The 25,135-nt window shown below is 38.1% G+C and overlaps 1 protein-coding gene and 1 long non-coding RNA gene across 3 annotated transcripts in view; one reads left to right on the top strand and one right to left on the bottom strand.

The window, feature by feature from the left end:
• Positions 1–25,135, bottom strand: part of MAPK11 (mitogen-activated protein kinase 11) — a 50,079-nt gene that overhangs the window by 1,477 nt on the left and 23,467 nt on the right. For both annotated transcript variants that reach the window (XM_074827667.1, XM_074827666.1), the window contains exons 2-11: positions 17,777–17,906; positions 16,754–16,812; positions 15,519–15,630; positions 13,025–13,054; positions 12,846–12,893; positions 10,363–10,477; positions 10,168–10,239; positions 8,486–8,565; positions 4,859–4,937; positions 3,297–3,470 (exon numbers count right to left, since the gene is read on the bottom strand). In XM_074827667.1, the coding sequence (XP_074683768.1) occupies positions 3,297–3,470; positions 4,859–4,937; positions 8,486–8,565; positions 10,168–10,239; positions 10,363–10,477; positions 12,846–12,893; positions 13,025–13,054; positions 15,519–15,630; positions 16,754–16,812; positions 17,777–17,906 (899 nt within the window). The remainder of the gene's footprint in view (positions 1–3,296; positions 3,471–4,858; positions 4,938–8,485; positions 8,566–10,167; positions 10,240–10,362; positions 10,478–12,845; positions 12,894–13,024; positions 13,055–15,518; positions 15,631–16,753; positions 16,813–17,776; positions 17,907–25,135) is intronic.
• Positions 5,996–10,161, top strand: LOC141924696 (uncharacterized). The gene is made up of 3 exons (XR_012623642.1): positions 5,996–7,052; positions 8,871–8,933; positions 9,575–10,161. It is a non-coding gene; the product is annotated as an uncharacterized LOC141924696 (long non-coding RNA).

The following is a 25,135-nucleotide window of genomic DNA, read 5'->3' as shown; positions in this document are numbered from 1 at the left end:
AGAGAGGTGTAAGGGAGAGAGAAGAATTAGGTGATATTCTCTGCAAAAGAGAAATATGCCAGACAAAACAGTTCTATGGATGCATGTGAGTTGTAGTTTGTATTTCCGGCCTTTTCAGAGTCCAGATCCAAAACCAGATTGAATTCACTAGGAATCCTTCTGTTAACCTCAGATTACAAACTAGACTCACAAATACAGTTATTGTACAACATGTCGGTCCCCTTCAACTAATTACTAAAACACAAAGGGCCTGAAATGGAAACATCAATTATGCTGTCAGATGACCTGCCAAAATGATGTAATAAAAGACAAAATGTAATGGAAAATGGAATCTTTAAAAGTGCCCAAACAGGTTTTAAAATACACACTTTTAACTGCGGAGAATGTTCTTTATCATTGCTCAGTCAATTGCCTTCAGCACACATCACTCGCAATTCTGTGATAATGCCTTGGGATCTAGGTTTTGGGTTTTTTTTTTATGTTTTATTGTAACTAACTTAATTTTAAGGTCCTCTGAAAAAAAAATTCTTTTGTCTTAGAAGCATGTAACAGTTTTATTTTCATTAAGAAGGGCTTAGCTAGAAACATGGATTCCCTGCTATTTTACCCTGCTTTAGGAATAGCCCTTTATCTTTTCATTCTGACAGTCATGTCCTGTTTTGTGCTTTGCACAGTAATGAAATATGTTGACAGCAGCTACCTCCTATGTATTTTCTCAAGTTAGATATTGTATTTTAAGGACCAGATCCTCTTCACACATAAATATATGGCTAACAATGCAGTACTTCAGGTTCTGTTCCCAAACAATGATGTTTAAATCACATCAAACTCATGCCTATTAGCTTGTTTATTAAACAGATCTGTCTGAGACAGCTGCTACACCTGCAACTGGACCTAGCACTCCTCTAAAAAGTATGTAAAAATCTCTGGGCTGAATCTTGCTTAACGCTCCGGTTGTGTTATGCTGTAGCATGGTGTACAGTGACCAGCATAACAGCTTTGGTGAAGGATTTCTCTGAAAGAAATTCTGTGTGCAGAACCCCTGAGGAGGAAGGATTAGTTAGGTGACTCTTTCAGTGATTGACTTGCAGCTATTAAGTAGCATCTGGTCACAGGCAGCCAGGTAGGAGCTAGAGCGGTGTTGACTGAACTTGGAGGAAGCCAGTGTCCTCACAAATTGCACACCTGGAACTCTATTAGACATTATTCCTGCTGGCTGTGCATGGTATGTTTATGAAGCTCCCTCAGCCGGTTCTCATGCCACCTACTCAGTAGAGAGTACTGATGTTATGCTGAGATATGTGCAAGTGGAGCAACAGCTAAGGAGAGATAGTGCATATCATTCAACTCTGAATAGCGTACTCTTGGCCTCCAAAATTTTGAAATACTTTCTGACTCATTAAACATGTCAGAAAGAAATCTCTGAGCTTGGGCTGCAAGCCTCAGCAGTGTGCAGTGGAGGCCAAGGAAATTCTTAAGTGCATAACGTGTAAGACAAACTGTCTGAAATCTCTTTACTTTGGTGCTCAGTCCCTCTTGGGATTAAGTGCCACTGATTTGTAATTTGAAAAATTAAAGAATTAAAAAAATTTTAAAAATTAAAGAAAAAGAGCGGAAATATGCCATTGACATCTTGAGAAACCGGGTCAGTATTTCATCAACAGTACAAACGTTTTATGCAAACAGTCACCTTTATATCATCTTACTTAAATGTGGTGCATACTGTACTTGAAAATAAAGTTTCTTTCCCGAGATAAAAGTATGGCCAGGAGGAAGATCTGCATATCCTGTGCCAGTTTTGAGATTTTTGACTCAGGCCTTTTTTTTGTCCTGTATAAAGAAGGAATTTGACCTATTGTTCCAGCAAGGTCAGTGATGAAGAAAAATATGATACTGTTTTTTCCTAGAGAATTCACCTCCACATCCTCATTTCAGTTCAGAAAGTGTTAAGCTAAGATTGTTCCTGAAATAATTTCAACGGAGTTTCATCACAAACAGAAATGAGCTTCATGACTCGGAAGTTGTTAAACTTTCCTGTTAAAGACTCAGTCAACTGAAAAAGTGGCAGAAAACAAATCTTTCACTTTTAAGTACAGCAGCAAATTGAACATGCCTCTCAATAAACAAGATGTATGGGTGGTGCTGTATGCTGCCAGGTTTTGCAGAGGACAGCATGTGTAAGGAGTAACTGATACCAGTCAATCCGTCTTGTTTGTACAGACACAGTAGGTCTCTAGAAAATCCTTTTCGGGGCTCTAGGAGGTTCTTTTATTGTAGAGAGACCCATGACCCCGCCCCTATCTATCTTTAAGATGTATTTGCTGCCTGTCTCCCCTGCAATGCCCAGGATAAAACATGGCACAAGTGGAAGGGCATGAGTAAGACAAGGGAGGTCAGTATTTTTCATCATAAACCTACCCACTATGTCAATACATTTTTATCAAACCTTTCTGGAGTAAAAGTTATAGAATATACAAATAGAAACAGAAGAACATTTATTTTATAGAATACCTATTTCATCTTAAGCCAAGGAAAGGACTTTATTGATAAACAGGAACAATTAGTTTTCTGGAACATTACTTTCAATTTAAAATGTCTAGTAAGGAATTTTTAGCATAATATGTCCTCATTAGACAATGATGAAATTGGACTGTACTTTTCAGTGTACTTGCAAACTTAGCCACCTTACTTCCGTGATACTGTAGTGCAATATGATCATGATGCAAGCATGGAATTAACTAACAAAAAAAGGTTGTTGCAGTATTTCTCAAGGATGGGTTTTGTGGTGTCACTCCTAAGTAAAATCAACTCTCATCTTAAACAGGATCAATAGTGTTGTTTATCTATTAATCCCAATTACTTGGCTATCTAAAGAATGATTAACAAAATACACATCTATGTGGAAAATACTCATTTCTGGTTCTGAACAAAGCTAGACCAGAATCCCAAATAGTGTCACCTGCCCTAGGACAGTTACTTCAGCTGAGGATCTGACCTAGAAAACTAAAAGCACGACAGAATATGTGGTTACCTGGTAACCAGCATCAGCTTTTAGTTAAGATTAAACTTGCTATAGGGAATCTAGTGAGGAGATGATAGAATGGGGGAGGGGAGCAAAATCCAGAGAGGAAACACAACCCTTTCCACCTCTCCACTCCCACAAGTGCACACATAGACTTATCTTGTTTCACTGACGCTTAAGAGTTCAAACTGGTCTGGTTAAAAACAGAGGAAAACTTACTTAAGTAAGGTTCTGTTCTGCTGCATGTATTAACTACTGTGTGCAATTCTGTTACCTTTCCATTCATCTATGGTTCGCTCCTTATTCTCTATTGACTCATCGTACAGCTCGGCCTCAGGTTCATCATCTGGATCGTGATACTGTACAAAGTATGGATGTGCAAGTGCTTCCGAGGCAGTAATTCTTTTATCGCTGTCTAATATAAGCATCTTCTCAAGAAGATCTACAGCTAAGGGAAAAAGAGAAACGTGGTTCAAAGCCAGAAGAGACAATCTAGAAATAAAAGAGAAGACAACTGTTTACACACAATCTATTCTCACTCACCTTAAACACAGTTAACATCATTGGCAAACCCACAAAATTTAGACAGTATAACAAATAAGTTTTGAAGATTTTATACTGTGAGTGCAATTTTCAGCGCTGAAAGAAGCTTCTGGTTTGCATGTGGTATGCACAAAGGTTCACTATAGTCTATTTGAGATCTGATTCACCTCTTCAGACACCCAAGGCCTTCATTCTGGAAAGATTTCTGTGTGCTTAAAAATTAAATATCCTGGGTTGTGCCTCATGTGCTTAACTTGGTCCCAATCAGTGCAAACTTAGGTAACTTAAAATTGTGAATGTGAGGTTACACTTTTAATTAGGTGCATCAATGAAATCATCAGATGAAAACCCCAAAGCAACTTTACAGGACTCAGCAGAAAGAAAGTATGTTTGAAGTTGACAGTTGCAGAATATTAGAGAGAGATCTGCAAGGTTGAAATTGGTTTTCTATGTAAAGTTTATCATAACTATTTAAAATATTATATAAAAATGATTTTTAGTGCTTTCATAAGCACCGTCGTTAATTTGCTTTTATGATATTAATGTGTAGCATGCTCTTATGTACCTCATGCAAATAAATCCCATTTTTTATAAGAAAGTGTTCACAGCTACTTGTATTTGTAAAAATAAAATCGTCTTTTAATACACAGAACAAATTCAGACCACTTTAACTCATAATACTTCCCTGTATAAAATGTTCTAATGTGCACTTGACGGAACTGACCAGGCACTGTCGTAAGATGACTCCAATGATTCAAATGTCTCCTTTGCCATGTCACAAGAAATGGTTCACAGAAACATCTCTTTTGCACAGGCAGAACCAGTTGGTTAGACATAAAAACAACTGTGCAGGATCAGACCAAAGGTCTGTCTAGCCCAGTATCCTGTGTCAAACAATGGCGCATGTATTCCTAGGAAATAATACTCAAAAGGGTCATTCAAACAGCTACACTTCCTGGTATATTCTTCTTCTTGCCAGCAATTTACAGCTCATGGCCATCTGAGCCAGAAGCGATGTCTCTAGTCTAGGCCCCATGACATTTTTATTTATTCCTGCTATATATAGCCAGCTTTTGCTTTTCACCCACAGACTGTTTTCCTTACAGGAGATTCCCGTAATCTCCATCAGAAACAAAAGACACATGCTTCATGAAGGGAATAGTCTCAAGTTGAAAGGTTAAGCAATGCTCTTCTCACTGGTCTGATCATTACTATATGAGATCATAGAGCAAAGGAAGGCTCGAGTTCCTATGTTAGTGAAAGATTTAATCAATATCAGTCTGACTTTCTTACCTAATGGATTGGCACCACGAAATACTGCTTTCAAATCCTGTTGAGGCATATGTGGAAGAGATTCAATGTATTTTCTTGCCTAGGAATAAATCAATATACATACCACATGCACAGAGGTTAAATTTTGCCCAACAGTAACCATATCAACTCTAAAAAAACAGATGTAATATTTTTTATGTTTCTTCTACATGGGAAACCTTCTTCACATAAAACCATAATGTATGACTGTGTTTTAAGCAGTCACTCCTGTATATTGCACAATAAGCAAGAGGGTTTTAAACAGGTGTATTTTCCTTAAAGGGTTATGTGTTAGCACTTATGTTTTCACCTATGCTTACTGGTTCATTGCAGTGTATCCCCAGGGAACACATGCATGTAACATTCAACCAGAAATTGCAACTTAAATCTTCTTTCAGTTACCCTCAGCAAAGTGGTATAATCCAATCTGCATCCTTCCCTCCTCTGTCAAACAGTAGCTTCACTAACCGAAGAAAAAATCCTGATACTCCCAGGACCCAGATCTTCAGATGTTTAACAGAATTTATGGCTTGTCTTGTCATCCAAACTCAGCTAGGAAAAGCCTACCCGCATGTTGGGACCCACAAACATCAGCATGGATCCTGACATTACGTGAGCTACGAATTTCTGGACTGAGGTAGATATGTCAGCAAGCGAAGAGGTTGAATGCTGGTCCTAAGGGATGGGATCAGATGAAACAGGGAATTCTGAAATGGAACAGTTAAAGAGGCAGCAAATGGCTGTCCCCAAATCTGTAAAAAAAACAGATGGTCTTTGAAAAAACCTTAATCCTTTTAAAACATGTTTATGTTACAGGGACATCTCCCTGCACGCTTAAAAGGAGACTATCTGCAGGAGGCTAACTAAGCATCCTTGGCCTACTGAAGACAGCAAAGGAGATAAAGTTGTTCATACCAAGCAGCTCCATAGCTTCAAGTGAGATACCAGATTGAAAATTATGGAACTATCTTCTGGACTATCATGAAGCGACTATAAAATACTCTGACATATCATCTGTGCAATCCTACAACCACACTTGGGAAACAGATCCTCTTCCCTACACTGTTCTCTCTGCCATCACCTTAATTTCTGCAACTACGATGAAGTGATACAAAGATATTTTAAATCATTACATAGCACAGTTTATTTTCAAACTGTGTTCTAATTTAACGAGGCAGATCTATTTATTTTTTCTGCTTCTTGTAAGATATAAGCATACTCTATCAAAACTCTAGACTACCATTAGTGACACATTTCAGAGTCTTACTAAAATAAGCAAGCTTTCATGTGTTATGTCCCCAGCCTGTTAAAAGTATATTAGCATTTTCCCTTTTTATTATGGGGGCTGACAGCAAGGCTTTCTAAAAGGATGATTTCTTCTTAGCAGCCGTAGCCAGTCATGCAGAGAATGATGTTTAAAGACTAGTCAAACACCAGCTTCACTCCACCTATTTTATGCCCCTAAAGTTCATAAAGCCAGCAAACACCTGCTAGAAGGTGAGGGTGTGCAGCTCTTATCAGGAGTTAAGTCTTCCAGGGCATTAGTTTATATGTATGTATGAACAGCAGAGCAGAGAGAGCTGTCACATTCTTTCATGGAAGCTATGGACTAGGGTAGAAACAAAGTAAAATTATCTTGACAAACATCTGTGGATTTGTGGATTACGTGTTTCTGTACGGACATCAACTAACATCACTAATCCAAACACAACTGAACAAGATAAGGTCCAAATTATCTCCAACCTTGCCCAGAAGTCCTTTGAAAACAACACAGACCTATCAAAGTATATTTCCCAACCTGTCTCCTCTGCTTATATATTCACCACAGGAACCCAACCAATAGAATCCAGACATTGAAATTATTCTGAAAGTAATGAAATTTAAACCCATATTAACATGAAAGACTGACAGAACAGCTCAGTAACTTGTGCTGAAACATCCCATGAGATTGATGTTTTAGTTTCCAGTTCTTTAATCCTCTACTTATAACTGAAAATAGGTTTGGCATTTCAGAAAATATCTGACCTTGCTGTTAGAAGAATGGAAAAAATTGTCCGGGACTGCAAGCTGCATTAAGAAATATCTAAACAGTAAGGCCAAACTACAGGTAAAGAAGAACTAGAATGAAGGAACAGAATAGGCACTCCCTTGCAAGAGGCAAGTACCTCCAAGCAAGGTACGTATCTCCTTTGACATTGCTCCTCTAACCAGCTAGCAGCAGCCCAGAGGTGACCTAGCAGCACTCCCACTCATTAACTTGTTTTTTGTGTTCTCCCTGTGCTCTAAAGGTATAATTAGCCTCAGTAAAAGTTTTTGGGTTCCTGTAGCTCGCTGAGGTATGCTCTGAAACACAAGAAATTAAAGACAAAAGCAGATACTATCTCCAGTAAATATTTAAGGTGCTTAATCTCTTAAGTTTACAAACTGACTAGTTGTGGGTAAACCACACATTTGTATATGCTATGAAAGTGTTACTGCAAAAACCGTAGGATCTTAATAACACGTAAAGGCTATACCTACACTTAAGACAGCACAGTCTGAGATCTGCTGGTTGATTCAATCTCTGGCACAAGGACAGGTCCTCCTCCTGCCCCAGCCATTCCCAGGTGCTGGGTACCCACAAACTCTGGGGCTGCACCTCGGCCTGCACTGATGAGGTTTTGTTATGCTTGGACCTTCCAGAAATACAGGGTTGCTCTGGCTCTTCTACTACTCCTGCTTACTTAACCCACTAGTGTATTCATTTGTTAAGTTCAAAGAAAACCCATCAATATACACACAATCTGAAAAGCAGCCATTAGTATTAGTCTGAGGTGTATACAGAAAAGGTTTAAGAAAACAGCTTCAGCTCAGGAGGTATCTGTGCTGTTGTTTATCTGAATGTTTACACTGTGCCCATCACCTGCCTTGATCAATCAATACCACATCTCATTCCTCAGCTTGATATCCACAGTTACTGCTTAAAGTGATTCCTTTAAATGTAGCTTTAGCAGAGAAATGAAGTGGAAATTGTTCATTAACTAGATTACTATTTTAAAGTAGTCATATGGAGAGTTAAAAATCACACCGTTAACTACAGATATTATCATGAAAGCGGACCTCAGACAAGCATTCAGAGAGATGAACAAATACAAATTTCAAATTAGGGATCCAAATAAGAGCACTCATGCAGAACACACATTATTTGGTTCTGGTATCTCTGTTGAGATCCCTTACAACAACGGAAAGCATAAAAATTACAAAGACATCAGATTGAATAACAACAGTATCATGCTCTGAACTGAGCATCAGTTTGAATTTTTTTATTGTAAGTACAGCAGCAAAATAAAAGATCACCAGGACCAGTTGCAAAATTCCTTTCAAAAACGGGGTACGTGAGGACAAGTATCAAAATTAATCCAGCTGACAATCAAGAAATTTGGATACCTCTAAACGGATTATTTTTTGAATGGTGTCATTCTAGCAACAAAAAATAGAGACAATTTTAAAAGTGTTTACTCATTTCCAAATCAGAGTATCTGTGTAACACAACCAGTGACATACAATACCAATTAGAGAAAAGAATGACAGAAATGAATGACAGTTAACTGAATGAAGCTGGGAACTCACATGTTCTGATGAGATCTTCTTCAGAAGTTCAGAACTGGGTGTGCCCACAACTTCCATTATTCTTTTTAGTTGATCGATATCTGCATTATTTCAGGAAAATAACAGCACATGGTCCTTCTGGGTTTAAACGATTAATGAGCTTTCATGCAGATAGTTAAGATGTTTAAAACTATTCAGCAAGATAATTCCACTGTAGTGCATGGAAGGATACCAATTGAAACCTGCTTAAACCTAGTCCTGGAGTATCAAATTCTCTATTGTACTATAGGAATCTGTCAGGTGTGCCTGTACATGGGAAAGATGCATGCAAAATATTGCTTTCCTGTTCTAGTTCCCAATTTAACATATTATTATTCTTAAACTTAATACCACATTTATGTTTCAGTTATCTGAGGGATTTCCGAAGAACAGTCTAGCACACAGGGCTAGATTACTAATCTGAGGGCTGGTAAGTGGAAAGTTCTCATTTGGTAGCTTTAAGAATCTGTTTTGTATTAGTTTCAAGATTAAAAACCTTGAAAATGTTCATTTTTCATTGTCATATATGATCTGTAAAGTATATTACATTTTCCCTAGAGACTCAAGGTTATTTTACAGTTTTATTTAAATTGCTAATCACATAACTGTAGACAATATTTTATAACAGCTAAAAAATTCTTATCTCTTGAAAACTAGATGTATTGATTCTTCCAAATACCACATATCATGTAATCACAGTCTGAAGCACAGTCATCATCCAGATGATCAACATTTGGACAATGTCTGTGGTTACAATAGAGCCTAATGATGCTGACCACAATAGAAAGGTCAGCAGGGAGACTTGGTCTCTCATCTCGCTTATTTTTCAGGCAATTCTAATGTCATGTTGTTTTGCACCTGGCAACAGCTTAGTTTTACAGAAGCGTTTGCTTTTTGAGGGGTTTCAGGGTAGTGAGAATGTCAGTACAGAAGAAGGTGCCTTTGTTCCTCATATTAAAGGCTTTCCTCTTCTGATGCAGTTGTTTCCTCATTCCTCATGTGTTTTTCTTCAGTTTTCTTTTATTATTTTACCACTCTCCTCAGCAACGGCTCTTTTTTTCCTCCTGTCAGCACAGAAAATGCCAATGAAAATCCCTGATGCTCCAGCAGGGACCACAGCACAGCGCTGAAGAGAAGAGGGGGTTTTGTTGCTCCTGTGGCATTTCTGGAACTGCTGGCTTTTTTAAAAACAGGACACAATATGCCTGTTAATTCACTTATTATTTAAAAGCTAATTTGTTTGCATTTTAGGAACTTCCAGCCTAAAAGCAGTTCTGTTTTTTAAAATTATGTTAGCCAATCAAAAAATACTGCCTTCAGCTTCAGTTTTAACGTACGTTATTTCAGTAAGATACACACATGGAAGAAATCTGCTCTGTTGTAACTAGGTTATTATTTACATACAGATACACCACAAAGAATAAATGTAACTTTTTGTTGTTTAGGAACATCTGTTACTGTTTTTTTCCTACCAGTGGGTCTCACATTCATCTGTCATATTCATCTGTCATATACACTAAACTGAAAGATAACCAAAATGGTTTACTATTTTAGAAGTTTGTTACCTCAAAAAGATTTTCATGGAAACACTCAAGTCATTAGAAAAAAAAGGAAGAATTAGAGAGTATCTTATAGCTGCATTTTATGTTTTATGTTAAGGATACAATCATTTCCAGGAAATAGGGCCTTCCCTTTCAATAGCTCTGCCATGATGCATCCAACCGACCAGATGTCAACTGTCAAAAAACGGAGAGAGAAATGTGTACGATGAATCAAAGAGATCCTTAAACAGAGTTGCCCCTTGTTTTAAAGCTATCACTATATCCAGCTGTAGCAAAATGTAAGTCTTCACAATTTACCTGTTTGATTGTAGTGCATCCAGTTTAACATAATTTCTGGAGCTCTGTACCATCTTGTTGCAACATATCCGGTCATTTCATCATCAGTTTGTCGAGCCAAACCAAAGTCTAAAATCTACAGAATAAAAATAAAAAATAATTTTAAAAAATCCCTTCTCACTTTTGTTATAGGTACTGATTTTCCCCATTACACATTTCTCAGTTTATCCATAGTCCCTCACTATCGGTGAAGTGAAACAGCAACACTGCGGACGAGCTCATCTGCTCTCCCTGCTGTATCCCTTCAGCCTACGTGTTTGCATAAAGATGCTTCCACTGCAATAAGCCTGGCCTTTTGTCCTCTAAGGCAAACTTTACATTTTGCCTCAAGTTCAATTTTTCACTGACATTCATTTGCTAAAAATAAGCACTGTTGCGATAAAAATGAGACACTATCAACTGGGAATGCTCGTGTAAAATACCAATGACAAGTGCCACTTGGCCATTTAGACATTTAAAGACCACACAAGCTCATCACAAATCTGCAGAATTTCTGTTGCTTCCCTCTCACATCTATCTAAGCATTTACCCAAATCACGCGTCATTCTGATGCCACTAGGAGAGAAACATATATCCTGCATAACAAGGTAGATTTAAATCACACACCATCTGTTTTCAGTAGAACTCCCCCACCAAAACAACAAAGGAGCTCTGTTTAGGTACACGTATTACTCATAGGCTTGATAGCAAAATGTTCCCCTCCATATGCTCTCCCTTGTTAAGTTTACATTGACGGGAAGTTATTTCAATTACATTTTCCCTGCTCATTTCTTTGTTTTCTATTTTTTGATTAGTCTGTGTCCCACTAATTACAGAGCTAGAAGGCATGCTCTTAAGAGAGACTGTTGTGAAAGGGTACTACTCTCTGAGCCTCAGTGCTGTTTGTTAAGTCAGTCATCTGAGCTAGTTAGCATCTCTTCAAACAGAAATGTGAATTGAGATCAGTGGCAACCTCCCATGGTGAGATCCAGGATTATTTATTAAGCTGATGGTTAATCCTTTTCATTGAGAGTAAGAAAATTTTAAGAGTGTCATTCAAAACTCCTCAGTTATAACTCAATTTAAAGATATTAAAAGCCTAAAGGAAAATATTAAGATATAAATAACACAGTAACATCTTCTAATATACTTTAAAAGCATTATTTATTTCTTAAATAAGCAAAAATAAAAGCATGAGGAAAACAAGGCATGAATAATGGTGTGAAAAATAATGCCCTTATTTTTATAAGGATTTTGGCAATATTTTTCTTTAATAGCTGATCCCTTCTATCAAATGTGTACACACACATTTTTCTTCTTTTTGCTTCTATTTCCTTTTTTGTTTGTATCAGGAAATATCCACTAGTTTGTTCTATTAGAAAATAATTTGGTATTGGAGGAAGTAAAACTATAAATGTAAACAAAGCAAAGAGCAGCATAACAAATGCTAGGCATGGAGGTGCACAGATACCATAATAGCAGAGAAAAAGATTAAAAGTTTCCTTTACTTACAGTACAAAAATACAGCACACATTTTAGAGTGCATGATCAGACCCAGATGACCAATAAAATTTCACAGATGCTGAACATACATGCACGAAGACATTAAAAGGATAATCATGAAACTTGCTGAGCATCTGCAAGTGTCACTGAACCCAACAGGAACTACAGTTTCTCACCACAGATCCGGATTAGCGCGAGAACCTAACTACACTGCTCTTATTCACTACTGTGACTTTTTGCTGATTTTGTAGTATTTGGAATATTTTGTTAAATCCCTCACAGCTGGAATAAAGGAATTACATCAGAGTCTCAGTCACAGAGAGAAAGATGTCTCTGGCTGTCATGGAGAAATGCTAAACTTCTCATTCATGGGCTTAAAGGCTTAGAAAGCTAGAAGATATATTTTCCTTCTCCAGAGTCTCATGCTTTTTATATAATACTGTATCACACAGATACACAAAGAGATGTATTTATATAGACGTGTACATTAAAATAGCACTTGATAAGTGTGGATTACAGCGTTCTTTTTGGTGGGGTGGTTGGTTTTTTGTGGGTTTTTGTTGGTTTTTTTTACTGCCTGTAACTGGTAATGCCGGTATCTTTTTTCATAACAAAGGTTGTTACAAGGCTTCATCTAAACATGGCAGATGCAGATACATATCACAGGTCAAACTTTTAAGAAATACTCAGTTAAGTACTCACTCATGGACCAAATTATTAGCCTATGTACCATCTGTGAGGAACTAGGGATGAATATTTTGCAAAGATACTTGTGTTCATACTAAATTAATATTTGAGAGAAAACACATGTTCATGGAAATGGGTTTTCTATGCCAGCGGAGCAACAGTAGCAAACAGTTGAAATTAATAGAATCAGAAATAAAAACGGTAGCTAATGTTTTCTCAGAAAACTGTCATCTTGAGAGCTTTTATGACATTCTTCATTACAACAGCATACCTACCCTCAATTCACAGTCTTCATTTACGGCTAGGTTACTGGGCTTCAGATCCTGTAGCAGAACAGATAGAGTTAGTCAAGTACAATTTTAACCTTTTACAATATAACTATGTCTTAGTAACACATTTAATGCACAGAGGGATACACTCCATTCATTTTTGTTATCGCAATGAGTGAACTCACCCGGTGGATGATTCCAGCTGAGTGAATATACTGTGAAACAAGAAGGGAAAAAAAAGGTAAGATTTGAAGTTAAAGGTGAAGGAAGGTAAGTCACTTGTCTTATCTTTTCACTTCTGAGACTGATTGTTTTATATACAGAAAAGACTTACGTCACACTACATTTTCAGATCAAACAGAGGTATGACAAACTTCAAAGCCTCCTTGTTTTGTTTTGTTTTATCCACAGCTGGATATTTCAAGAAAGGTAACCATGAAGACTAGATTCTAACATAAAAGATAGCACTTGCAGTGATTCTTCTGTTGAAAGTTTCTTAACAATTTGGAATTTGTTCCAGTCTTATCTGGATGTCTGTGTTGATCAGCTAGTGGCTCAGTGAAGTCAGTGGCCTAGGGAGCAGTATGGTTGACTCCTAGATGATGTGTCACCTTCCCATACCATGAACACTGAATGTAGGCGAGAGATACTCATGCTCTGGGACAGCTTAGTGACCAAAATACCCACCTAAGCCACAGCATTACTGCTTTCAAAGCAGGGACCCAAAGCAGTATTTCAGTGGTTATTTAGTGTCTCTGCTATTTTAATAAAACATTAAAACTCAAAGATTGAGAAAACCTCACTCTGTAATTGCCCATCATTCACTTGTTAGGATTGACAGCCAGTCTATCTATGACCTTACTGACCAGGATCAGCAAGACCTTGAAAACCTTCTCTTTATTCTCTAGAGGTGAATTCATCTTCTTTTTTAGGAGCAGAGATTACATGCAAAACCTGTGTATCATCAGGGAAAACCCAAAGAAAACACAAGGGCATTATTCTTCCTCCAGACCTACACATGGTTTATCAGAAAGGCATGGTCACCCCGAGCTCTCCTCACAACACCCGCGAGCAACTGAACGAAGAGGAAACCCAACCACCGCTGGTGACAGAAGGAGCTGTGTCCCTGCTCTGCTGAGACAATGACAACAGCTCCTCTCCTCTTGGTGCCTCTACCAGCCAGCTCAGGAGCCTGCAAAACCATGCAGCTCCACGTTAACGCTTTGTCTGCTCAGACAGCTTCTGCAGGGCGTGAAGCCTGTGCTTCATACTGCTGAACACACCTACCAGTGAGCCCAAAGCTTACTCAGATATGCAAATACATGTTGTAATGACTCCAGCGTAGATGTAAGCGAGGAGTTATATACAATCAAATGTTCTTCGACTAATGAGACGTGAGAATTTCAATTCCAGAAGAGATGAGCCACCATCAACCCCTCCCATTTGAAACAGAGCCAGAAACGCACCTGAGTGCATTTCTGAAATTAATATTCACTCCAGAGCACAACTCTTACTATTATTTAGCTCTGACACAACATAGCCTTATATTTGAAACTCCAAGCTGGATAATTAACTCCAGAATCCATCTTCCTAATTAAGCTATTAACTTAAGTAAATGAGACAAAGCAATTAAGGACTTAGTTCTGCAATTTTTAGTCACTAAAATCTGCACTTAAATTGACAGAACCTGCATGCATGCATAAGAATTACTGTCTCGGGCACAAGGTGACTTGCTGAAAATCATGTAATAAGTATATTTCAGAGCCAGCATTTACCATAGCTTGCTTTCAAATATACAGTTATTTTGCATGTCTAAAATATCAGTTACTGTTAAGTTAGCTACTAAAGCAGCTGACCCATCTCTTTTGTTTTTGCTTATGCCTGGGAAAATCAACACTGGTCTGAGAAAATGCTTATCACCTAGTAATGGGAAGCATTTTCTATATCTTCTCCCATTATAGAGACTTATATGTTTAATGTCAGCAAAATGATACATATTTTAATTCTTTCAGAAGGAAATTTTGTTAAAGTTTCATTGCCAATCACCCGTGTTGTCTAATTGTATAAATTTCCACTGACATGATTGAAGGAAACAATGACTTTACAGGCAGAGTAAATCCTAGGTGATCATGTGCAACATCATACATTGCTAGGATAAACTTCTACTTCCAGAAATTTCCCGAAGAACCCAACTAAGTTGGTTATCTCTTCACATGTGACACTCTCTTCAAAAATGAGGGCTGTAGTTTTTCAAACTACATGTCTTTCAAAGCACAAACGTGAGTTACTTGCCGTATCATTCTTTATCAATTTCACATTCTTCGGGAAGTTTTTTCACTACCTTCTCGTGACAGGTGAAGTGTCTAAAACACACACTGTGCTACAGAACATGTTCACTTGAGACACTATATAGCAAGTGATTCTTCTTCAGCAGTAACTTAAATAGACACTGATCTCAAGTTAATGTTCAAGGGGAGTATTCACATGTATTGTGCATGTAAACACTGGCAGACTTGGGGTTCTATTTCTGGTTAGAAAAATGATCTGATAATTTCTGAAATGATTGCTGCTATCTGCACACTCTTAAGACATAAAAAAAAAAGTGTTTAAGTACTGTCACTGCAATGAACCAGTTGTTACTACATTGCTGACTCTAAAACTCCTACATTCAGCCAGTACCTTAAGACCTCGAAGTAACTGATAGATGAGAAACTGTATATGGTCATCCGTTAACTTCTGGCACTTCACAATGTTATTCAGGTCAGCACCCATTAAATTTGTCACAAGATACCTGTGAAAATAAAACACAGAGAAAAAAACCAAAGAAACACACCTCATTTAAGAATGGCAGAATGTAAATCCTTCTAAAAGCAGCACATCTAAAGAGTAACTACACACTCCCATGTAGGTTCTTTTTCCATGCTCTACTAACAAACAGTTTATGCCCTTGAAATCAGATATGAGCTTTAATAATGGAATTACAGCTATGAGATTTTATATCATGAAGAAGAAAAATCCTTACAGTACATTAAAAGCTTTTATCTCTGTTTTCCCCACGACACACTACCGTAGTTCAGTGAGGGGAGAACACATCATATTTTGAGATGAATAGGAAGCCTCACCCAACATCAAAGTGAAAGCCTGAGGCACCAAAACTACAGCACCTGCAAGGCCCCGGAATATCTGATGATGGAGATTAACACTGTATTGGTTGAAATAAGAGTGTTTTGCATAACTTCCCTCCCTGCCCCCACTGGAAGTTTTATTTTTTAACAAATTTCACAGAAATGTCTTTTCCAAAAACAATGCTGGGACAGAAGTCTGCATCTATCATACCCAGTTCTCATTTGTGTAATTTTGCCCCAGAGTCAAAGTGGTTTGGCCACTAATTTCCATGGAGGTAAAAATATATTAACTACTATTTCTTGTGCTATATTGTTTACTTAAGTGCTTATACACGATGTAAACCAAGATGAACTCAGCATAAATCATATGAGTAACACCAAAATACACCTAGTCCTAGGTTAGTCAGGAATCTAGCCTAAATTCACCTTGTCTCAGTTAACCAACAGAATACTTTCCTGCATTCCTGAACTATCCCATCTAGCTATGAAAAAATAATCTACAGCTAACACATAATTGAACTGAAAAAGTTTTAAGTTTACTGGCATTTATGCAGCATCAAGCCATTTACCATATCCCTATAATCTTATTAATTATCATTCAAAAAAGTACAAAAATGAGGCCCATCCTCCTGCCTTCTCTTTCATGGAAAAGCTGCAAAAAGCTTTACTGGTGTTCTTCACAAAGCTAACTGTGGCTGCAAGTCTGTTAGAAAAATACATGCTTCCTTTTCAAAACCAGAATGGTACTTACTTACTAACTAGTCAAAATGATTTAAAAATTGTACTTACACTTCATTAAAATTTTCTATTGATGTTGCAGGTGTAAAAACATCTAGCAATCCTATAACCTGAAAGATGAGGGAATTGACATTTTATTTTTACAAATCTGTAAAGCAACACATAACTACTATTGACAGTGCTTAGCACTTTTGGGATGAAACTTACAAAAGCATGACATATAGTCTCCTGAAAACTTAGTACAAGTGGCACAGTAGGTGGTCTATACAGGTATAGCCTCAGCTATCCCCATGATCAACAGAAAACGATATTAATTACAAAAAATAATTACAATAAGACTTTAGACAATCAGAAATAAAGGCAGGAAAAGTAATGTCTTATTACAGAAAAGCTGACACACAGCTTATACACTTGTTATACTTAAGATTATGCACAATTTCATGGGTTATCTTGTTCTGTTGTTATTTAACTTTTTTAGGATTTTTTCTTCAGGATACTTTTCAATCCACTGTTTTTTATTCAGGCTTCAATTCATCAAGTTACTTTTAAGTAGGTGGATACTCCCACTGAAATCAACTTTGCCACGTAAGTTTAGAATACTGCTCAATGATTTGGGGCCTGAAGTTCTATTATCTTTCATCCAGATATTACACTGTTGTTAATTTCAATGAGAGTATCTGCCCTTAATTTCTCAACAGAATGCAAATTCAGAAAAAGCAGGTTTGAGGTTCTCATTTTCCCTGGACTGATGTTTCAAGAGTATCCAACAGTAGCGAGCAGAACATTCTCATTACTTTAGTTAGAGAAGAGTAGGATCACTTGTTTTGGATTTCATTATCTGCATCTTCGAGATGAAATTAGATCATTTTTCAATAAAAAGGCAGGCTTTTATTGAAAGTCTCTACTTTAAAGCCCAGTGACTTCACTACATGTAAGATGGCTAGGTCCAGGTACCTTGGGCAGCTAGAGAGCTGTATATACTTTTTGAAAGAGATTGTACCTAACTGAAATTAAGCCTATATTGCAAACTTTCGACATAAAAATCCAAAGGGAAAGAACTCACTCTCCACTTACGTTCTCGTGCTTCATGTGCTTAAGCAACCGAAGCTCTCGATAGGTCCTCCTCGCATGAATAAGTGATTGAAAAGGTCTTGAAAGCTTTTTTACTGCCACCTTCTGTCTTGTTTTGGTATCATACGCTGAACTAGAAAAGGAAAAAAAGTCCACGTCGATGGCATGTTCTAATTCAAAGCTCTCAGGTAGTTCACTGGAGAAACCTGTACCCTCCTGGGGTCTCTTACTCCCTCCTTTGCCCTCTTTCACCTTCTACTCAGGGACTACAACTGGGGGAGCTAGTCAGCAGTAACTGAGTATTCGAAGACAGTTCCCTTGTTTTCCATCTAGCAAATTACTAACTCTTACGATAATGTTCAGGACTCGTCCCCAGGTAACCCTTATCCATATGGCAGGAAAAGTAACCAGAGAATTAGCTCCATTAGTGCAGCCCCAGCCTCCAGCTCCAAGGCAAGGCTCACTCTGGGTCTTGCTGAACAAACTGAAGTCTTTACTAATTAGAGGAACACTGACATTGTGCCTAGCAATATTAATTACCTATGTGACCATTAGCTTGCTAGACGATAATGTCACAAAACTGGTATCAAAACAGGATGTTGACGTAGCCAAGGCCATACCATTTCCTTGGGAAATTCTGGTAACAAGTGAACACGGGGTACACTGCAGACCACAGATACTGCTGACACACAGCATGTGCTTAACTTCATACAGATGGAGATGCCCCACTGAAGAGGACACTAAATACCCCTCACCATTTGCACAAAAGGGAGACCCACTGTTTTTTGTGCATCAGAAAGACATGACAAGCATAACAAGCCACAAATAAATGCTGCCTGTTATGCAGCACAGGAATAAAAATGATCCCTGTATGTCATGACATTACACAGTACAGTTATAAAAAGATGCAGTTTGCTACCTTCTCTTATGAAGAAAAGAATATTTTCTTTAAATTGTTACTCTTATCCACTCAGTTAAAATTGTGTTCAATCAAAATACCTTGAAATTTCCCTGTTTAAAGTGTGGATAACACTATCTATGCTTGCTAGAGAGCATTAGCAAGCTGAGAACCTTCACACACATCCTACAGTGCTTTTTCAGAGTTACAAACATGAAAATTAGATAACATGAAAAATGCACAGAGTAGGATGACAACAATCAATGGTCACATGAAATGCTATTAGCTCCTTATGAACAGTGTTTTAGACAGTCCTGCAAATTGTAGTAGGAGATACCTGCTAGAGACAAAAACCATTGACCGTGCCTGGAGTAGCTCCCAAACTAATACACCAAGCCTATAATCAGCTCCAAGTAGGTGGACTCCTACACATATTTGGTGCTCTTCTAAAGTTATGAAGAGCCAAGTGAAGAGCAAAGCCTCTTTATTTGCAGACAGCTGGAAGACAAGTTATGTTTCTAATGAGAAGCAACAAAGGATACAAGCAACAAATGGGCAGGAAGACCAGAGTGGCATCCAAAAGGTGATCGTGATCCAGTTATCCTAGAATTCACCCAACCTCTGCAAAGGCCAATGCAGGGTATACATCCAGCAACACTTTTATTTGATAAAAACAGAGAAAGAGTAAGTAGATTTAATCAAACAGTTTGTTGCAGGCACCATGGAAGGAGTGAGTCACTCATGAGATAAATGAAATAGATAAGCAGATTACTTAGCTAGTTTCTTGCAAGCACCACAGAAGTGGATCTTCAGGAAAGCTTTAAAGGTGTACAGGGTTGTGGCTTTGCTGAACACCTCAGGAAGGGCATTCCCCAAGAGAAGAAAGCAAGCACAGGAAGAAGACGACTGGTCTCACTCTGAGGAGTGGGTGGAAGGGATATGACAGAGATACTTGTTCTGACAGTAGGGTAGGGACAGAGTTATTCAGGATATGAGGACGCTGTGTTGCTCAAATACATGGAGCAACTCAAGGAATGAACAGTGCGAGAAGAACTGACAATAGACATATCTTAAATTCCACATGACTGGCCACAGAAACAACATGAAGGTTGCACAAGTAAATTTGAAGAAATAAAAAGGAAGCCAATGCTTAGCTGTTAATGTAACAAAGATTAGATATAATTGCCCTGTGTGTAATCCTGGCCAATGAAGCCACTGGAGAACACCACCAAGTCTCATAAACACATACTTTCTCTATCCTTTCCAGCTTTTTTCCAGTGGAAAAGGAAATGTTTGTCCAGATAAATAAATAACATTGCCCAAAACAGCAGTCTGTGCTTAACAACTTGGCTCTTCTAGTAATTCACAAGCCTTCCCACTCATGTTTGTACTGGTCTGTGAAATACTGTGTACATTACACAAGGCTAGGAGGAATTAGGTTTTAAATCCCGTTATCGTGATAAACATCCCACTCCTCCCAATGCTAAGTTCAAATTTGGGTTTCAGTGGATTAAAAACCACTGATCTTTAAGACAGTTTGCTTTTTACCCTCCATATGAGTCAAGGCTGCAAAGTTTTCAGATGGTACAAAGCCCTGTTTTTTTGGCTTCAGTAATTCTTATGACAGCAGATTTTTAGACCCAGGATGGAAACATGTAAGGAGAGAGAAACGAATAAAAGAAAGAGAAAACAAAACGGCCACTTGAGTCCTGGGACCTCCAATGAGAAATCATGACTTGAAGCTGCACAGGCCACGGACTGACTTGGTTTAAATGAGCTCCTCCGCAGTCAAGAAACCGTACCAAATGATAATCCGAGCTAAAAACTTCCGTCTCTTTCCTTGCCTGGTTTACCATCTTCATAATTCAAGTTATTAACAGTGAAGCATTCCAAAATATAGATTTCACATTGTTTGAGCTCTCAGGTTTGTCAGATTCAAGGGTGACTTGCATCTGTGATCTCTGCTACTGCCCCTGTGATCACATTTTGCAAGCAGCAGGCCGCTGCCTGCATTCCTCCCTGTGTAGACTTAACGCTTCTTAATTTAGACTCTGTCTCCCCCTCTTGCTATTATATCATCATAACTGCAATCTGGGTTGTCCCCTGAATCGTTCCCTGAGTAAACTGTTAGGTGGCAGGATAAACTGCTTCCCTTTCTACATGATTTCCCCAAGAATGTTCAGCTTTCAGACTAGTCCCTGGATAGGACATCTCTGGTCCCAGTCACGGCAACAATATGGACCCACTTGTGCTTGACACCTGCAAACCCTTCCTTGGGGGCCTGTAACCAGCCCAACTAAAATGATTCAAAACAGCTTCTTCAAAAAAAAAAAAAAAAAAAAACAACAAACCAAACAACCCATGCTCTTAACTAGTTTAACAGCAGGAGAAAAAGGTTAGAGGCCCTCACCTTCCCTTACCCTGCACGACACCCAACTTGCACCTTCCCCACCTCCGCATCAACTGGAGACGGCTTTTCTGCCAGTCTCCTGGTGTTTGCATTGCCTCACAAACAACTGCTGGCAACTTACGCCTTTTTCTTTTGCAAGGTTATTCTCCACAGGCTTCAGCTTTGGCCAGCCACTTGCGTTTAATACCTGGTCTATACTCATACCTGGAAACAAATCATCCTTCCAGTGTTCAGCTACTGTTTCCCGAGTTTCTTTGAAACTACTTATTCTGAGTTGTTTTACCTCTGATTACAATGTTACCTCATGTAGCTGGACAGAATAGTACCATGGAGATAAACTTTGATACTTGCAAAGGGGTATCATCTCCCATCTCTATTCTTTACTGTTCGCATTTCATTTGTTGTAGGCAGTGAAAATCAGTGGCATTTTAAGTGCATATTGTCAGTCAGTATTTCTGACATCATCATTAAGCAGTATGCTCATGTGCCTCAATAGAATATGGGAACACCACTTCAGACAGACTTTCTATCATAATTTAAAATTAACACAGTTATTACTATTTTTTTAATTTACAAGAAACAACTTTGTAACAATCTTGGCAATAGCTTTTTCAGATATAATCATTCTTGACCCAGAACCCTTCGCAGTTATGACACATTTTTTGCTGTCTGTCCTTTCCAAGATCAAGGATAAAAAGCCATCACTCTACTTACAGCGATGGCATCACTTTTACACAGATTAGAGACTTTGTTTTGTGTAATTTTCAATCATCGCTTAAATTAGGCCTACCTTTTCAGTGTTGCCAAGTCCTATATTTAATAATCCTATTGAAGTTCCCCTAGATGAAATATGAATCTCTATTTATATGCACATTTTCCCAGTTCTTAAGTTTCAGAGAAAAGTTTTAACATTGGAAGCTAATGCAGTCCAAAAACTCAGGAGGCAGAAGGCACAGGATTTTAACAGCGTCATGCTAATTTCATGACTTTTCATGGGGCATGGATTTTTAGTAGCTGATGTTTATAAACATGGCTGTACATACAGTCATGTCCCTAGTATCCACAGACAGTTTATCCTCTGTGGTTGCAGAGCAGTAATACTGGACAGACAGGCCATTCACGTGTGCAGCCTGCTCAGACCCTTCAGAGCTTGGGGGATTAGGAGCACACAACTCAGTTATGGCTATTTAGCCTTCACGATCAAATTTGCTTCCGTAGCTGGAGCGCCACTTGCAGGAGCCCAATATAACAAATCACACATGGAGCCAACTCATATCCTATTTAGGAAAATCCAGTATCCAATGTAGGAAGAACTCTTCCTGGGATCAACTGGTCCAATTGGACTACAGCCAGTCCCTGAATTTCTTAATGCTTTGAGCTCAGAGAGGGCTTCTTAGCTGAGCACATTAATACCCACAATGCCTGAAAAAAGTTCAACCTGAATGCAGCGTTCGGTCTAGTGAGTTCTCTTCATTCCTGGAGACAGCGCAGGTCTAGCTGGTGCAGAAAGAAGGCATGACCCAAGCTGGTTGTATGTGGTGCCAGTCTTGTGCCTGCAGCGAGCTCCCCATTTGCTGTAGGTTACCTATATCTGCCAATATTCCATCCCCATCACCCCAGAGAACCATGAGGTTTTGGTTGTCTACAAAGTGTGATTTTATGCTTCTGGAAGCCTTACACATGTACACATAATGAGGTATACTTATTCTAAGTGATTCATTTGGGGTTAAGTGCAAAAAATACAGAGAAGACTAACTTTTCCAATTTATTTTATATAATTCAATGTCCCAGCTTGCAAGGCTGTTACATCATCAGAAGTTTGACAACTGGTTGGACACACTATACCAGACTCAGAGAGAATGCTGTACACAAGCAGAACATTAAATTTGCTCCATGTGACAATGACACTGGGTCTGGGTTTTCCCCATATTGTTACAGGCTTCTATTTTTATTTCTTTCACTGCAGCACAAATTTCTTGTCTTTGCTGGGTCACATTCCTCCAGAGCACGTGGAGATTCCCCATTACATGTAAGTGTTAAGAGAAAAAAACAAATTAAAAATGCAATTCATGCTCAAAATACAGATTTACATGAACAGAACTTTACTGATTTTGGCAAGAAAGAAGGTAACATTCAGAAAACAAAATGGAAAGTGTACAGAATTTCTGCCACATATTTAGCACTGCCACAACTTTGAGCTCTTATCCACAGACCTCAGCATTGCAGGAGACATGAACCTCCTTGTGGACAAATGTCCCCTTAATTTGTAAGACCCTGAATTCCTGAGAAAAACAAGTAAGAGCAGCAGAAGGGTGTTATGTGAGCAAGCATTGAGGGGAAGGAACAGAATAGGGGTCAACAGACGGAAAACCTAAGCATTGAGGCAGGCAGTGCTCACTGCACTGCACATTGGCAAGAAAGATAGAAAAGGGGGACACACAGGAACCCTGCCCTGGGACATTTTTTTAGTACCTAATCATATAATCTGGGTTCATCACAACTGCAGTGAATGACAACCCTTTTTACATTTCTCATAAATGTCATGTCAGTGAATCAAAGTCATCACATGAATAACATGGATTTTGGTTTTTGTCTGCAAGGTTTAGCTTGCAAGCTTTGTCTTCTGGGTCTTCTCCATGGCCTTCTTTTTTAAAATACAACTTTTTAAAAAAAAAAAAAATAGAGCTACTTTTTATTGAGGTATAGAATAGTCTTGAGAAAAGCACACACAGCATCTATCCAATACCAGAAAATGGACCATAATAGCTATTGGCAGTGCAGCAAAAGAACAACAGAAAAAGGCCACCCACAGTAAGCTTAAGGTAAGCAGCAAAGTAAACCCAGGAAATGGTTCATTTCTTCTTTATAAATGTTTTGTTACTTTATGCAAGTTCAACTCAGTGATTTCTACGCTCTAAGAGCTAAATTTAAGGTACAGAGTGTGTGTTTGTTTACTAAACCTCAAAAATCATGACATATATGTGCATCAGAAGGAAACCATAAAGAAAAATGAGATAATAGCAAGACAAAAGATGGGACGATAAGTAATGGGCAGCTCTGAAATGACATGTTAATCTCCTCATTAGAGAAAAAACCCTTTGCTTGATGATGACAGGTTATTGTATTGTAAAATTACATCCCATCACTTGGGTATTATTCCAACACACCATGCTGAGCACTAACATCAATTGTTTTGGCTTTAGTACAATCACTGTCAATTATCTCAGATTTATTTACCACTAAATCTAAATATAAAAGCACAAGATACCTCTTACATATGCAACATAATTGTTCCATAACCAACACTAAAATATGTACATACTTTTAAGCACTGAAAAATACTAAAAAATAATTGCTATCCATGTTTACATTAATAGTCTTCTTTTAATGTAACAGCATGATCATAAAAATGCTGTATCAGCCTCTGAATCCACAAGCTATTCTTTATTTTCTCATCCATCCCATGTCTCCACAGTGGCTTAAATATTCAAATAACTTTACAGAGGAGCAGTCACATTTTTCTAGGTGAAGTTATAGACAGTACAGCTTACATCAGTGGGAGCGATGCATTTAAAATCATGCTTGTGAGAAAAACATACAGAAGGATGGGGTCATAAGCTGTTAGCTTCCTCAGCACATGTAACCAACTCATGAATACCAAAATAATAATGTATTTTAGATAGCCTATAAGCCCAATGTCAGTATGTAAACAAGGAAATCTGTCAGCTGCCACTAAGCCAGTACACTGCTAATGACAAATGTATTCTATTTAGCATTTCATTAAAAAAAAGACTGCCAGGTAGTTATAAATGGTGGGCTTTAAAGCTGTAGCTAGAAATGCTCACGGTTAATCTTGAGATAAAGTTTAACATGAAAAATATCGGTGCTTTCAGATGCATTACATAAACCTAAAAAGACAAAATCTCACTTACATTCTTGTCCTTCTTTTTCCTATTCCTCCCCCACTTCTCCTTCACATTTCCCATTTTCTCCCTCTACAACAACCAAAATATTAAATGGTATAAATTTGTTCCTAGCTCACACACGGGTTTTG

This window comes from Strix aluco, chromosome 5, assembly GCF_031877795.1.
Source record: "Strix aluco isolate bStrAlu1 chromosome 5, bStrAlu1.hap1, whole genome shotgun sequence".
In the NCBI taxonomy this organism is placed as follows: Eukaryota; Metazoa; Chordata; class Aves; order Strigiformes; family Strigidae; genus Strix; species Strix aluco.
This window is presented reverse-complemented; position numbering and strand designations above follow the sequence as displayed.